Here is a 17,542-nt window from a genome sequence, read left to right as displayed (position 1 = left end):
TCATACTCACGACCTCTCACTTGTTTGCTACTAGAACAGCCGAGAGATGAAGCTATATCGACCTAGTATAAAAACACGTCTACTTTAATAATTTGGGAAGTTAGATATACGAATTCGAGTAAAAAGGTAAAATGATCGATATATCCTTCTAATCGAACGAGGTCTAAGTTTTTGTTTTCCCACAACAATTCTAATCCGAACAACACACTTAAACCAACGTCAAGAATCAGCGTATACCTCGAGTAACAATCTCAGTTTTTCCAAATCAAATAAACCAACACTTCTCAATCTCTCCATAATCAATATAAGCCATAATAATACCAAAGATATAATTAAAAATCCTCAAATCATACCAATACTTCCTCAATAATTAATTTGATCATTCTGTATAATAATTGTCTAATCATCAATCATTAACCTCGACAATAAACATTTCTTCTCTAATTCAGCAATTATTCTCAGAGTATCTCTAAAATTCTCAATTAATTCATTAGCCTCAAAATCCTCGTCAATTCATTCTCATGATCCAAATCCTACACTTAGCCTCCTCTAACATATAACAACAATCACACAAAATAGCCAATTCGCTAACGATACTCTACAATATAACCAGATAAGTTTCACTCACCGTGCAACTTGTGAAAAGACTGAAATGCCCTTCACAGCGCCTTTACTTGGATATCAAATCTGGCAACATAACGGCATCGGGAATAGAATTCCCGAGCCAGCTACCTGTTAAGACTAGACAATTCAATCAAATTTCAGATTTCACAAACTTTGACCGTTCACGGCCGAGTCGGGCTGCCAACCACCACAAACAGTGGCTGCCCGACCCCAATTTTCGCATACAAATTCCAGGAAATTCACAGAAACTCACCAACACTCACCAAAATGTCAAGGGATCATAGAATTTGTCTCGGGGAGTCCCAGGAAGACTAATTGACATCGAAAATCACCCAACCCACCACCACGAGTGGCGAAACAGGCGATGGCAGCGGTGGCACGACCTGGAAAATTACCCAATTCAATCCCAAATAGTCCTAATTGCAAAAAGAAACACACAATTGCACAAAAACAACTCAAATTCAAGTCCAATTTAAGAAATTCGAAATAGGCAAAAACCTTAAAAATTGATCTTCTAATTTCTCAAAATTGGACAACCACACCTTAGGGGAAAGATAACTCATACCTAGAGGATCGTTTTTGAAAACTGGACCGACGGCCAAAAGTCGTCGAAAATGGCCGAAATTGGCAGTGGAAGCCGGCGGCTGCATTGGACTTCCCGAGCTCATTGCTCTGTCATGGAGCATTATCGAAGCATGGCAGTACCATGGCTGAACTCGCCGTGGTGAGAGGATCAAGACCCAGTGGGTCCGACGTCGCGTCTTGGCCAAAAAACTGGAGATCGTCAGTGAGAACATCTTATTTGTCTCGCGTCGTTTCTCCGTTGAGGGTAGTCGCTAGAGCAAGGGGAGGCCAAGGGAAGGAGGAGGGAGGGACGACGATGGCGGGGAGCCAAAGCCCGACCCCAGTCGCCTCCAGACTCGCCTTCACGCGCTGGTGACAGGGGCGGCAAGAGTGAAAGAGAGAGAGACACACGGGAGAGAGAGAGAGAGAAAGACAGACAGACAGACATAGAGAGAGAAAATCGAGGAGAGAGGAGAGAGAATGAGAAAAAAAAAGACTTTTGGGTATTTAAAACCCCTTTGGTACCAATTACAATATTACCCTTTACTTCAAATGCCTGTAACTCTCAAACCGTAACTCCGATTTACGCATGCTTCGTGTCTACGAACTCGTGGACTCAAGGCCTATCCAACAAGCCCAAAGTCAAAAACGAAAGCCCAATAATTTTAAAAGTCAACTTTGGGTCAAACCCAATTTAAAACAAAATTTAAAAATTAAACCAAAACCTTTTTATTTTCCAAATAAATTCCCTAATTGATCAAAATAAATTCTCAAAATACTTAAAATGTTTTTTTTTTCAAAAATAATCCTTGGAAAAAAAAATACAAGATCTCACAATTCATCATCCTATAAAAAAAAATTAAAAAAAAAAACCTCTTATAACCAAAGTTAGATAAAAATTCAAATTTCTAGTGGAATTTGAGTTGGGCCGTTACAGGCCACATCAATAATAATCAAACGAAGTGATGACTAAGGTCACTCCATGAACATACGGGCATTGGGTACTAGGACAGAGCTCCCCATATTTCCCCATGCACTGACTTGGTTACATTGTAGGTACTTACCTTCTCAACCTAAATTAAAATTTGGACTTAAGTAGTGTTTTGACACAAAAATGCTTGGCCACGTGGAGGGCCGAGCATCTAGTCAAAACATGCCTCTCCGTGTGTGAGGCAAGGTTTCCGACCTTATGCGGGCATGCCACTATTCGGCTATAAGAAGCCGAATAGAAAAATGAGTGAATGAAAACTTTAATAAAATAAATTTGTTGCACCAAATAGAAATCTAACTTCTAACCAACAATTTGCGGTAGGAAAGGAACGGGAAAAGCCTATCTAGATTCTTTTCTTGCCTAGATCGACTAGGACTTTGAACAACCAAAATGTAAATAAAATAGCAACATGAATTTAAAAGAAAGCTTAATGGGAAATAACACTAAAATATATTCAAAGGTGTTCTTGAAAAACCCAAAATATAAGGAAATTGTATAAGCATAAGGAAATACAATTAAAAGGGCCTTGAAAGACTATACAAATGAAAATAAAGAGAGGTTTGAGAAATAAAAACCAGTGGGCTGAATTGGGAGCAAAAAGCTTGCTGATAGATTCAAATTGTTGTGAGTTTTTTGGGTTGTGTCTTGAGAGGGGAGGAATCCTCGAAATTTCCTTGTGAGCTTCCTTTTATAGTGGTCCAATTGCTTTGCCCCCAATTCTTTCAAAAGGTTGCAATCATATGTTTGGCTAAGATGGCTTGTACTTTTAGTGGTGAACAGTTGTCCATGAGATAAAAATGATCTCGAAATGAGCTAGGTAGTAAGGACACCAATTTGAATCCAATAACTATTCATGTGGGCCATGACCGATTTTGAGAGGGTATAAATAAGTAGAACTCTTAATGGTACTCAGAAAGTATCGAAACTCGATCTACTTAGACTTATTTTGAAACTTTCTAGGGACATATGATCAAAAGCAAATGTCCTATCAAAAGTCTGTCAGATTTGACTTTTGACTAAGTCATTGCTTTGCGGGACTTGGATTTCCAGTTACCCAAGGAGAGAGAATCTTGGACGTTGGTGTTTTGGATGGTGCAGTACGTAAAGGTTTAGCTTTGGTTTAACATTCATTCTAAAAGGTGTAGTTGGTTTAGCATTACTATGCATCGGTGCACACCTACGTTCAATTCTTTGCATTGGTCTTTTACTAATTTTTTAGCTATAGAATGAGGCCCAACTCTCTTGGGTGCGCTGGGTTCTTGCTGATATTTGAGCTGTAGGATTGAATTGTGGCCCAATTAAGTTGTGTGCTAGTTTTGAGCTATTTTCTTTAATACTATATAAATATATCTAAAAATAAAAGGAGGGGACTATTTTGACCACTCAAAATGACTGAGTTGACCACCCTCAACATTATTTTACAATTTATTCCAATTTTACCCTTAGTCCAATTAAAAAAAAAAAAAAAAAAAACCTCTCCCCACCAACACAAGCACACAACCACCACCACCCCTCCTAACCCTCACTCCTGACCCGACCACCACCCCCATCCTCCGCCGGTGGTCCGTGACAGCTCCCCTCGCTTCTCTCTCTCTATCTCTGTCTCTTTCCATCTCTCTCCTTCTGTCTCTTTCCACCTCTTTCCTTCCCTCTTCATTTCTCTCTCTTCCCTCTCTTCATTTCTCTTTATGTTGGGTGCGGTGGCAGTTGAGTGCAATGGTGTTGGGTGCGGTGGTAGTTGAGTGTAATGGTGTTGGGTGCAGTTGGATCGGTGGTGTTAGGGCTTGGTTTGGCTGGGTTTGGAGAGAGGGAAGAGAGAAATATAGAAGACAAAGGAGAAAGAGAGAGAGAGAGAGAGAGAGAAGAGGCAGGGGTTTGGACTGCCGGCGACCTTTACGGCGGCGTCTGGGGGTGGTGCGTTGGGTTGGTTGGTGGTAGGCTAGGTTGGGAGCAGTGGTGTTGGGGTTTGGCTGGGGTTTAGAGATAAGGAAGAGAGAGAGAAGAAAGAAAGATTAGAGAGATGAGAAGAGGCAAGGGGTTTGACCGCCGACGGCAACTGGGGGTGGTGGTCAGCTGGGTTGGGAGGGGTGGGTCGTTTGCATTTTTTTTTTTTTGTCTGGGTTGTTTGCATAGGGGTAAAATAGGAAGAATCTGAAAAAAAAAAAAAATTTAGGGTGGTCAATTCAGCAATTTAGGATGGTCGGAATAGCTCCGTCTAAAATAAAATTATGAACAAACAAAAATGTTTTTTTTTTCCTGATACCCGAATATTTTATTCAAATAATTTTTTATTTGAAGTTTTTTATATATGTATTGTTCTCTAATTATTGAAGAAAGTATTGAAGTTCTTTATTCAGACGATCTGCACACATTACAGTCGCTATGGCATTTGCAAATTTGGGCCAGCTTGTAAATTTGCCCATCCGTTACACATAACTTGTTCAGCTGCAACAATTCAGCCGCAGCCTGTGTTCGAAGTCTTGCATGTACTAAGTCTTACATGTAATTATAATTTCTTCTTGTTGTTAGGATTCGCATGAAATGAAGAACCTTGCCTTTGTGGGAATGAATAGTAAGTGGACTCCAATTTTTTGTTCACCCTAATATCAGTTGGATTGGATCATGGAATTAAATTTCGATAATTTCCTCGAAATTTCCATTTTTTTGAGGTTTCGAAATATTATCAAAATTTTATTAAAAGTTTCAATTGTTTTAGTTTAAATTTCTAACGAGATCAAAAATTTTTTCTAAATTTTCATATTTTTAAATCTCAAAATCCGAAATTTAATTCTTTGGATTAGATCATAATATGATATTGGATCGAATTGATTGTAAAATTCACAATCCAATTAATATTTGATTGGATGCATAAAACTCAGACCAATGACAGGGACGTGTATTAGTTATGTACTTATATAAGCATGTACAAGACTCCTAAAAATAATGGAGAAGCATTACAACACAAGTCAAGAATCCTAATACCAGTTTACATGAGAATACAAGGAATAATTATCTAGAAGAATTTGATGTGGAGTCTATTTGTTTGTCATTTAATATTTAAGAAAAATTAAAATTAGAATTTATGGGCATTATGAATACTATGGTTGGGAAGAGTAGATGAATATTTTCTAAAATTTGGTGGTGGGTGGTGGGAAAATAAGAATTTTGTGGCAATAGAATTATAGTAATAGATAATAGTGTAGATAATGCATTAGAAAATTGTGGCCCTCAATTCCAAAATGGGTCCAAAGCCATCAATCGCATCACATTGTGTGTAAACACTAATAATGCAGCAAGTTGCACGGTCAGTCCAACCAAAAAGAGCAAGTTGCTTGGTCAGTCCACCGTTGGTCACAATTTGGATCAGACCAATATATACTTCAAACTTTCAGTCTGGTTGTTTGTACGTTTCAGGTCCGAACGTTTCACCCTTTATTGGTTGTTTACTCTTTAACTCTAACGTAGACCGACTTCCTTATGAATTTCAGGTCCTCTAAACTTCCAAACAACAAATAGTACCAAACTTACACTAACAGACATTTAATATTTAGGAACCAGATGGGGAGATGAAGAAATCACATTATACAAAATTAAGATCACATAAAAAACGGCCCTTTGAAAATTGTTATTATTATAAGACATACAATTATTGAACACAATGACATTATGACACAACCATGAGGCAATGAAGCCATCACCTTGGCACCTTAAAAAAGGGAAAACAGAAAACACAAGGAAAATGGAATGCAGACAACTATTTCTGGTAGCTAAGACATTGAAGGATCCGGCTAAAAGGATCGGGTAAAACACATTTCCACAGAAGGAACTTATGGCTTGGAACTAAAAAAGGATCGGGTAAAACACATTTCCACATTTCCACATTTGTGATAGTTGATGACACTATCACAACTAAAATTGTAGTAGCTAGGAACTTATGGCTTCCACAGAAGGGTGGTTTCTGCAATCATAGAAGTCACCAAATATGGATCCATGTTCGAGGCAGGCCTCCTGTCCTCGAAATAGCCTTTGCCAGCTTTTTCTGTGTCTCGACCAACACGAATAGAGGCACCACGGTTTGCAACACCCTGCACACCATTTGGATGTAATGAAACTCAACAACTGTTTTACATGACAAAGATTACAATTTTGAGATAACGGACACAAGAATGAGGTTATATTAAATTTTACCCATTTGAAAGTGTTGATATCAGCTGTTTCATGTTTGCCTGTTAAACGGCGTTCATTGCCTTCTCCATATGCAGAAATGTGCTCTTTGTGCCTTAGTCCCAGCTTTTCAATTGCCTTCTTGATGACTTCGAAGCCTCCATCACTTCTCATGGACTTGGTACTGAAACAATATTGTAAATTTCATCGTTTAGGAAAACAATACTGACAATATTAAAGGAGTTTGATATAGACAGGCAATTCTTGACATCAGACGTGGCGGTATTATACCTGTAATTTGTGTGAGCACCAGCTCCATTCCAATCACCCTGGTGTTAGAAGGACCCATGAGATTAAGAAAAATACAGTATGCAAACCAAGTTCCATAAAAATGAACCAATATTGCAAGGCTTTGCAGCCTCCAATCATGCAATGGAACAAGAAAAGAGAAATAAGAGATAATTGTATTTAACATAAAAGAAAATATTGTCACCTGGATTGGCTTGGGATCAAAAGAAAGAACCACTCCAGCAATCTCTGTGATCCTCTGTTAGCATAAAACAAAAATTCATTGGACAACAGCGCAGAGTATAGTACTAGTTTCTTATACCATTGAGTATGTTAAGTTACCTCCAAGATATAACGAGCAACCCATAATTCGTCACCGGCAGATATGCCGACAGAAGGCCCAACTTGAAATTCCCACTGTATAATATAGTTGACGATTTACATTTTCATAACAATTTGGAAAGAAAATTAAAAGTAAAAAGACCTACAAGAATAAAGATTAATATATATCCAATTTGTGATTTTTACCTGGCCTGGCATCACCTCACCATTGATACCACTAATGTTGATGCCTGCATATAAGCAGGCCTTGTAATGGGAATCAACAATGTCACGTCCAAAGGCTTTGTCAGCGCCAGCACCACAGTAGTATGGTCCCTGTTACACAATTAACAATACGTACAAGTTTGTGCCAACATCAGACAAGATTTAAGTTTTAGGAAAACTCAGACAAGCATAAAATATAATAGAAGGAATTTGAAGCCTTAAAAAGAAAGAAAAATCCATTACCTGAGGGCCAGGAAAACCACCAAGAGGCCACCCAATAGGCCATTTGACATCTTTCTGCAACAAGGTGTACTCCTGCTCAATACCATACCTGTTTTTCCATTTTATATTGCAAGAAAATCAAATATAGAAATATACATGAATAAACACAAAGACACATGCATGTATATGAAGCATAGTAACAAAATATAATACAAGAGGAAGTTAGGAAAGAGTATCATAAGATGAAAGATACCAGGGTACTTCAGCAGTAACATTAGGATGGCTGAATATCTTTGCAGCAGCACATCTCTTGTTTGTTGGAATTGGTTCTTCAGCCGGAGTGTAAGCATCACACATTACCTAAGTCGATCATTGTTGAGAAACACAGATGAATAACAAGAAGGAACTAATAAATAGAAATCACAGCATACCATATTCTCTAATTAATTGAGCAGACAAAAAACAGGAAATTAAGATAACTCACCAAAATATTGTTGCCTCTCCTAAATGGGTCCTTAAAAATGGCTTGAGGGCTGTTTCATTCATTAGAAATAAGAAGATACATAAAAAACCATAACGTAGATCAAATAATATAACAGAAAATTATTGTTAAATGGGTCAGAAAAATCATAATTAGAACGCTTACTATATGATAACTTCACTATCTTCTCCAGGAGCTTGACCAGTGCTGGAGCCATCATAATTCCACTTGGGAAGCTTTGAAGGATCACTAACGGGTCCAGGCAGAGTCTTCATACACCCAAAACAAATAATGTTGTTCCAATGAATTAACCAAACAAGAATAACAAGACAAAAAAAACAATAAACAAAAAAAACAGGAGAAAATTAATTACCCTTGCTTTGCTTCTGATGTCCAAACCAGATCCACCAATCCTGTTCCAAAAGCATTAGGACGAAATTAAAAATAAAAAATAAAAAATGTAAGCACCGCCCCATCAGAAGTATTCCTAAGCTATTTAAAGAAAAACCCAAGTAATAATTAAGCTGGGAAGGAGTTAACAATAAGACAACATACTATAAGTTATAACTAAAATCTTAAAAGACCGTGTCTTTCTTTTTATCTTTTTTTGGCTAAGATCACAAAAGACCTTCACAGAGAAGAAAAACAAAAAATTGAGGATACCCGTCTTTAAGCAAAGCTCCATAATAACTCCAAAAAAAGGATAAAAACAAAGGCTGGGTTCTTTACTCACACAACTACTCCAGATAACTACCCATTATTACAAAAATCAAAAGGAAAAAGAAGTGACCTTGGTATTTCAGCAACCAAATTGAAGAAAAGAAGAGAAAATGGAACTTCAAGAACTTATGACTTGGTCAGAATGAATACAAGCATACGCAAAGAACAAGGTCAAAACAAACAAAAACTCTGAATCAATCCTACCAAGTAGGGAAAGACGAATTTAAAGATTCCCACATAAGAAACCCAATCCATCAGAGGAAGAGAGAGAGAGAGAGAGAGAGAGAGAGAGAGAGAGAGAGAGAGAGAAGATGATAAAATTAAAGATAACAAACCACACTCGTCATGGAAAATTCATCAAATCGAGTAAATGACCGGATGCAAAATCAAGTATTTCTCACTAGTTTCTCGCAGCAAAACAGAGAAACTGAGGGGAAAAGATTTTAACGAAAGATCGATAACAGGGACAAAACACAAAATCAAGGCCAACCCATTTGCATATTCATTGAAACAAGCATACCCACTTGACAACGCACAAAAATGCATACAAATACACACATATATGTACCATGTTCACGTACAGAGAACAGAGGAAGAGTAAGAGGGAAAATAAGAGAGAGGGAGAAAGAGAAGCTGACCATATGTACTCTGCGATCACCTTCTCAGTGGAGTCTGAGAGGTCGAGGTTGATGAGATCTGAGAGCAGCGACATGGTTCCGAAAACACTCAAACAGCAATGAGACTTGGAATCAAACTCTCTCTCTCTCTCTCTCTCTCTCTCTCTCTTGCAGTGAAAGATTGCAATTTGTATAGAGAGACGTAAACAGGGGAGGGGAGGGTGTGCTCATTTTATAGTACGGTTTTCTTGATATTCAGAATATAAAACGAATCTTTTAATTATTATTATCTATTTTTATATTATAATGCAGAACTAAAAATTGTTTTTTTATTAAATCTGTATTGGAAAAATTAATAAAAAAATAATAATTTTTTTAACTTTTACATGGCAGTGGCCGTTTCAGGAAAAGTTGATTCTGATAAAGTGATAATTGTTCGTGGCGAGAATCAAATCAGCGGGGTCCACGCTGCTCTACACATATAGCCAAATATTCACCGGGTAACATAAATAGGAAAAGAAGTCTGAATTTAATACCGGAAAGAATTGTAATTTTCGACTATTACTAATGCTTCGTTTGGATGAAATAGTTTGAAACTACTGTTGAATTTATAAACGATTGAATTTAAAATGACGTAATTTAAAATTTTAGAATATGTAAATTTTTTTTTTTGATAAATGTAATCATAATGAAATTTAAATACAGAATTTATAATAATTTTATAAAAAAGTGATAGTGATAATGATAATAAAAATAATGATTGTGGTGAGTTGATAATTGTAGAAGGGGTGATGGCCCACAGGCAGTGGGAGAAATGGTAGCGGCGAAAAATTGGATGGTGGCGACTGCGGCATTGGTGGTGGTGGTTGCACTAGTGGTGGTGGTTGTGGCGGCGATGGTGTCGGTGTCAGTGTTGGTGGTGGTGGCGGTGGCGTTGTTAGTGGTAGTGACAGTGGCGGCAGCGATGGTAGTGGCGGTGAAGGTGGTGGTGGCGACAATGGTGGCAGTGGAGGCGGAGGTGTTAGTGGTGCCGGCAGTGGTGGTGGTGGTGGTGATGGCGACGGTGGCGGCGACGGCGGTGTCAGTGGTGGTGACGGTGATGGTGGTAGCCGTGGCATGGTGGTATTATGATTAATTAGCAAGGTGATGGGTGGACACGAAAATTGAAATTTTAAAAATGACACCAATATAGGTGGAATTTAAACTTGAAATTTACAGCCCTCAAATCTCAAGTTTTTTTTCACATATAATTTACAAAAGGGTTTTTTTCATATTTAGTACCTGAACTTTGACCATTGTCTTAATGTGGTACCTAAACTTTTATTTGTCCCAATTGAGTACCTAAACTTTTATTTTGTATCTAATAGGTACCAAAATGAATTTCTGTTAAAATTGTAAACAAAAGTTAGGGGCAATATAGTCACTTCAAAAAATTTATTTTTTATTTTTTATTTTTAATTCTTTTTGTTTGTTGTGTGTTTTTTTTTAATAATTTTAAACATATAAAGAAAATAATTAAAATATACTTTGACTTATTGCCCCTAATTTTTATTGACAATTTTAACAAAAATTCATTTTGGTACCTATTAGACACAAAATAAAAGTTTAGGTACCACATTAAGATAAGGGTCAAAGTTTAGGTACTAAATATGAAATAAACCCTTTACAAAATTCTGTATTTATGAATCCAAACAAGAAAAGTAGAACATATAATTTCTTAAATAGTGCCTAATTTTAAACACCCTACTCACCAAAAAAATTTGTCTAAACCCCCACCCATCTAGAAACTCTTTCAAAACCCCCTAAAACTTATAATCCTAAATTACCCTTCTGACGCATGCTGACGCGCGCTGACACATGCTGACGTCACTGTAACTGTATTTTGGTGAAACTGTTTTTTTTTTTTTTTTGGAATTGAAGTTTTTGCTAAAACTCAATATTTCACTAAAAATAAAATCAAACACTGAAATTGAATTTCATTACACTAAAACTGAATTTCAAAAATTCAGTTACACTGAAACTGAATTTCAGAAATTCAGTTACACTAAATTGAAGAATTCAGTTATAAATTCACTTACTGAAACTGAATTAAGTGATGAAACAATTACACCTCGACTAAAATGCAATTACACCTTAATTAAAAAACAGTTACACCTTTACTAAAACAATTACACTTCACTAAAACAGTTACACCTTTACTGAATTCCGTTTCACTAAAAAGAACACAGCAACTTTATCAAAAAAAAAATTCAACAATACAACAAGTCATTGAGATGAGAGAAGTAGCCAACAATACAACGTCGTCCGATCACCTCACGCGCGACGAGTACACGACAGCCGCCACTGCCTCGATCTGTTTTTACCTGCAAATTTGATTCATCATATTTCAGAACCATAATTTCATTCAAAATTCATTTAAAACTCATGTTTCACGAACTGAAACTGTTTCACGAACTGAAACTGTTACATCAATAAATGAAATAAATTTGTATATACTTATATACAAATTTGATGCATGTTTACCTTCAAAACTGCAGCTTGAAATAATTTTGATTCATCATATATATGTATTTTGGAAAACAACAAAGAAGCCGCTGGCTTCCAAAGGTGATGGTGCTGTTAGAATTTCGAAATCCCCAAATAGCAAAATGAAATCCTCAAATCTATTTCAAAATAGGTATTACCTGCGCAGAGAGGCAGAGATGAAATCGTCGACCTTTGGGGCAGCAATGGTGGCGCAGAGAAGCAGAGTACCAACTCCAAACCTGCTAGCTGCTAGAACACAGAGATCGCCGACGAGGATGTCGCCGACTTCTCTCCTTCGACACGACAGTAAGTCTCGGACCTTCTCGGCGTCGAGTCGCCGTCCACGGTGGTCAGTTGGAGAATCGGAGACTACCATCGTGCTCAGGACGTCGAGAGGAAGAAGACTTGGGTGGTCCAGCATTGCAACTTCGCCGGAAAAGGCAGATCGCCGGCGAACACCTTCGATCGGAGTCGCGGCGATCTGGGCTGTTTGGGCATGATTCGGGGCGAGTGATGACAGAGGGAGGAAGAGGAGAGAGAGACAAAGTTGATGGTGGTGGTCTCGCTGGCAACCGTTGCCGAACAACGCCACACGCGCCGGCGACAGCCGCACGCGGAGGAAAGAGAACAGAGAGAAGAAAGATGATGCGGAAATGAGAGAGAGAGAATGCGTGAGAATGAGAGAAAATATATTGAAAATTGATTTTGTATAACCTAGGGTTATAATAGGAACATTAAAAAAAAAAAAGTCAAATTTAGCTGAGTATTAGTTGACTAGGGGGTTTTGGAAGAGTTTAAGAAGGTAATTGGGGGTTTTGAATTAATTATATTAAGGGTGGAGGTTTTGAAATAATTAAGTTCTAAATAGGGGGTTATGGATAGTTTACATTTTCTTAAATGCTAAATTTTGTTTAAATTCCAAGTTTTTTTCTCTATCCAAATACACCATAAAAGTTTCTAAATTATAATTTCATATCATTACTTTTTTAGAAAAATAAGTGTTGGAAGTACTTTAGCAGATTATATAAATTTGGAAAATATTTTTAAAGAAAAGTAGATTTTTTCGAAACACTAATTTACTAAGGAAACATATTGGTGGCCATTCAGATTTAACTACCCAAAAGAAAAAGGCAGTGGCACACTGTGCACTTTTTTTCTTTTTACATTAAAAACAAAAAAATATGAAAAAGGAAAGGATCGGGAAGTGGCCACCTGCTTAGCCGGTAAAAGAAGGTGGCAAAAATGTCTAGAGGTTAGTTATACGGCGAAGGACTAGAGGCACTAAATTTCACCGGCACGTGTCGTCAGAACTGTAAGTGGACCATGACTCATTTTGGGTTCAAAGTCAGGAGGTGGGCCCACGTACGCTTTGAAAGTCCCAATCAAATATTTGTGACTTTGTATTTTCTGATAAGATTTCTTAATTTAATTTAAAAATAATTAGACTTGAGTTTTTTAAAAATATAATTTTTAAATGGAGACCAGAGTATTTTAAAATTTATGAACACTTAGAGTTCAGTTCATTTTATAAGTCTTTCTTAAACTAGCCAGTTTGATATTGCTGTGAGAAAAAACAGTTGTGAAGTAAAACAGCTGTAAAGTAAAGAAGTTGAGTGTTTGGTAAACTATGTTTTCAAAAGTGCTGTGAGTACAAAAAACAGTATCAAAGTGTTTGGTAAATGTTAATGTAAAAGTGTTGTGACTGTGTATAATTACTAAAATGGACATGATGCTGAAAGTGTCTTTCACTTATTTGTTTGGTAAAACTAAAATGTTTTTTTATTTATTTTTTAAATTTGTGGCTACAAATTTTTATTAGCATTAATTTTTTTAAGAACAACATTATTAAAATAAGTATTCATATTATTTTTTTAGGTATATTATAATTTTAATCGTACAAATAAAATATCATAATTAATTATTACAATATAAAATATAACTAACAATGGACATATTTTTTAATTTAAAATAAACAAATAAAAATTATAACAATCAATAAGGGTAGTATGGGTAAAATAAAATATTAATTGTTGTTGTGATTCACTGCAGCTTTCAAAAGCATCTAGAAACCTGTTTTCTGTTTTTTCTGTGGGGAGTTGAGAATTGTGGGAGAAAACAGTTTTTTATTTTTTTATCAAACACTAAAACTGTTGTAGGTAATTGAGAATTGTCATCTACAGCGGCTTTTGGGTCCTCCACCGCAATCTCTAAAAAATCACTCATATTATTAGGTAAGACCGGTGGGTGTTAAATAACACCACTCATATTATTATTTGTGTAACAAACAATCTCATTAAAAATTGAAAAAATCCCATGATTCTGTGACTCATCTGATATTAAGATAGTAATCTTATTTACTCTATTTTAGTTTTGTTGCTTGTAAACTTTCCAAATGTCGGCCCTAACAAAATATTAGGATATGAAAATTTATCTAGCAGGACAACAAAGTTTTAAGATAAAATTTATCGTCGAGCATTTGGCAACTACATTTGAGTTTCTTAACTGCATCTGCAAATTTATTGCATTTGCAATTTGCCATTGCAACTACATTATATATTCTCAATAAAAAACACAAATATTAAATCTTCAACCAATAAATTCTCCTAAAATACACTATAAAAAAACTTAATCAACCCTACAAATATTAATATTCAAGTAGAAAATCAAGAAAAAAAATTGAGCGGTAAATGCAGATGCAGCTGCCTACTGCTCGTCGGTTTAAGCGACTGTAACATCCATCAGTAATGTGTGGAAGACATTGACGGATGCGCTCAAACTGCAGATGCAAATGCAGCTCAAACTACAAATGTAGTTGTTGAGTGTTCGACAGTCTAATTTACATTAATGGACGCACTTAATGTGCATAAATTGCCTTTTTTTTAATTAATTATGTTACTAAGTGTATTTATGGTTAAAATTTTTAATTTTTAATTTTTGCCGGTGAAAAGAAGCATTTCATTAATCAAAGGATCAAAACAACACACCCAAAAGAGAAACAAAATCCAAACAGCAGAAACAAACTAAACATCCCAAAACAGTACAAAAAACAACACAGAACTCAAAACTTAGCCCATCAGCCACCAGGTCCAGATGGAGCTTTCCTCACTTGTAAAGGAGTTTTTTTTTTTTTAAAGGAAGTTAAATGGAGCTTTTAAGACGTAAGACGTGGTGTGGACAGAGCAATTGCCAAATCCTCTAGAAGTCCTATCCGTTGATATAAAGCATGAAGTCTAGGTCTTTTCTTGGGTAACACTTTACAATTACATAAAAGTATAAAGTCTAGGTCTTTGTTTTGTATAAAGTCTAGGTCTTTGTTTTGTTTTGTATTTGACATTGTGGACGGGAATTACAAGCATTTGCTCCCTATTATCCTATTATTTTCATGTGGTTAGTGATTTCTAGTGGACTGAACATTTCTAATTAAAAGTTAAAAGAAATAAAATAGAATAAAATGATATATTTATATATAGAGGCCATTTTCATTGAGGTATATCTCAACTTAAACATGATGATGTATAGTTTGTGAGACTCACTCCGCATTGTAATTTGATGATCGAAGCCGTCTATTTTCTAAGTCTCTATATAAATATCATCATTGCAAAAAATTAGGTATTTGCGAGAAGCTAATTTGTCCCATATTTGCTAGAACGAAAAACGATAATTGTATATTGGGAATGAACATTTTTTTGAAAAATTATTTTGTATAATCGATATACTGTCACGTGGTATAACTAATTTATGTGTTATAATATGGACGAACGTTATTAATACTATGTCCTACAAATTAATATAAACATGATGTCTAATAATACCCTGTTGGGTTAGTTACATGATATAGCGGTATATCAGTTATATCCAATAATTTTTCAATTTCCTTCAAATAATAGCTAAATGTCAAAGAAATATTATGGGGTTAGAGTGTGTTGGGGATTATCCCTATTAATTTTTTCTTTTCGAAAGGCCCTATTATTTTTTATAGAGAAAAAAATAGAATATAATGACATATTTGTCAAAACAGAATTTTCCATTTTATTTATGAACTTGTCATCTACGTTTGACTGTTTGTTGTTCGCATGTCCCCATCTAAGGTGTAGGTGACAACGTGGACTTGAATTGGATGTTTCTACTTAAAAAGCTATGGTTGTAAATATTAAAACATACCCAATGTACATAACATGTAATGTGTACATCAAAATATTCTTATGTTATAAATATAAGTAATTTTTAGTAGATCCCCACCAACCCTTGCTTTACTCCCATAAATATTTGTAACAAATAACCCAGTCTTAATAGGTGCATGTAACAGATAGTCCTTACATTTACTTTTCATTATAATTCTACTAGTCTTGAAAAAAAATAATAATAAATCTTATCTACATAACATAACAAGCATTTTTTAAGAACCATTTTGATTATTCAGTGTATAATATATATTTTGGCCAGTAATATACGATTAGTCTAGTGAATTAAACACAAATTTATTGAATTAAAATCTTACAATTTAATTGATCACCTTTCTTATATTTATATATGCTTACTTTTCTCATACTTATAAGAGAATTCATAATATCTCAAACTATAGAGTAAAAAATATTTATACATAACATATATGTTTCAGAATTTCTAAGTATAAGGATAAAATTGTTTAAGAAATAAATAATGGTATAAATGTTTGTTGAGAAATATCAGTGTTCGGTATACCAAAATTGTTAAGTTTTACCAAATCTGTATTTGATCTATTGTACATATATATGATTTTGGTTTATAATGCTCCAAGCATAATAATTCTATAAGTAAATTCTTGTACTGCATAGGTTAACCGGATTTTTAGTAATTTCAGTCTAAAAATGTTTGACTCATTCTTTGGACTATTTTTTTTTGTGTGACTGATACATCGTTATGTGGTGTAACCAATTTAACGTATAAGGGTATTATTGGACGACATGTTTATCTCTCTTATAGTATAATATTAATAACATTCACTCATATTATGACATATATACTGATTATATCATATGACGGTGTATCAGTTCAACAAAAAAATCTCTTTATTTTTTAAATCAAATCAGTTTCTTCTAATTTTATTTTACGAAAGACACAAAACAGCAATCAAAGCCTTTGAAGAGTAGGGAGTGCAGAGAGAGAAGGGAAAAGAGACAAAAGGACTGAGAGTGAAAGGAAGAAAAAATGAGCTATAGTGCACAAGTGATGAGGTATTTATATCAGGGATATAATGGACAATTCACATGCAAAAAGGGTTATAATTGTAAGTATTTTGAGCGGGGGCTAAAAAAGTAATATTAGCATTCAACCAGATTATTCTGTGAAATTTCCTGTGATATCAAAGTCTACATTGGAGGCTCCTATGATAAAATAAAGTGTTTGATGTTAAAAAGTTTCACCTGTGTTTAAAAATGTTTAAAAAAATTCACTTTATAAACGTACGGAGCGAATGGAGTGACCACTCCGTTTTTGTGCAAGGCTGACAGCTCGGTGGTTTTTTTTTTTTTTTTTTTTTTAACAATTTCAACCATAAAATTAGCCAACAATTTCATGTAACATTATGGCAAATGTGATTTCCAATGAGTGTTGATTGTGTTTTGTGTTGTTTTATTCATTTTTCACTTGTATATGTAACTAAAAAATAATTTTTATACGATTTTAGTGTTGAAACTATTGAACAGTTTCAACTGGGTATAATAAAACTGTTCAACAGTTTCAAGAAGCGTTCGACTCATTAAAATAGACCGGCTTGATATAAGCATCCACATATGTGTTGTTTTGTCCTTAGAGTCCATG

General features: G+C 35.2%; 1 protein-coding gene across 2 annotated transcripts; it reads right to left on the bottom strand.

The window, feature by feature from the left end:
- Positions 1 to 5,793: 5,793 nt before the first annotated feature.
- Positions 5,794 to 9,420, bottom strand: LOC147286287 (glutamine synthetase cytosolic isozyme). Of its 2 annotated transcripts, XR_015121760.1 has the most exons (13): positions 9,239 to 9,420; positions 8,254 to 8,293; positions 8,046 to 8,149; positions 7,884 to 7,932; positions 7,653 to 7,759; positions 7,421 to 7,508; positions 7,160 to 7,288; positions 6,974 to 7,048; positions 6,837 to 6,890; positions 6,635 to 6,672; positions 6,368 to 6,527; positions 6,053 to 6,264; positions 5,794 to 5,998 (listed from the first exon to the last, which is right to left on the bottom strand). XR_015121760.1 is itself a non-coding variant. In XM_086240214.1 (12 exons), the coding sequence occupies exons 1-12, from the start codon at positions 9,310 to 9,312 to the stop codon at positions 6,112 to 6,114; spliced, it is 1,071 nt and encodes a 356-aa protein (XP_086096340.1). In that variant the 5' UTR covers positions 9,313 to 9,420; the 3' UTR covers positions 5,915 to 6,111. The 2 variants fall into 2 exon arrangements, 1 of the variants encoding a protein (XP_086096340.1); XM_086240214.1 differs by having other exon boundaries at positions 5,915 to 6,264.
- Between the last annotated feature and the right edge of the window lie 8,122 nt (positions 9,421 to 17,542).

Source organism: Dryas octopetala, chromosome 4 (genome assembly GCF_963921425.1).
Source record: "Dryas octopetala chromosome 4, drDryOcto1.1, whole genome shotgun sequence".
NCBI classification, from domain to species: Eukaryota; Viridiplantae; Streptophyta; class Magnoliopsida; order Rosales; family Rosaceae; genus Dryas; species Dryas octopetala.
This window is presented reverse-complemented; position numbering and strand designations above follow the sequence as displayed.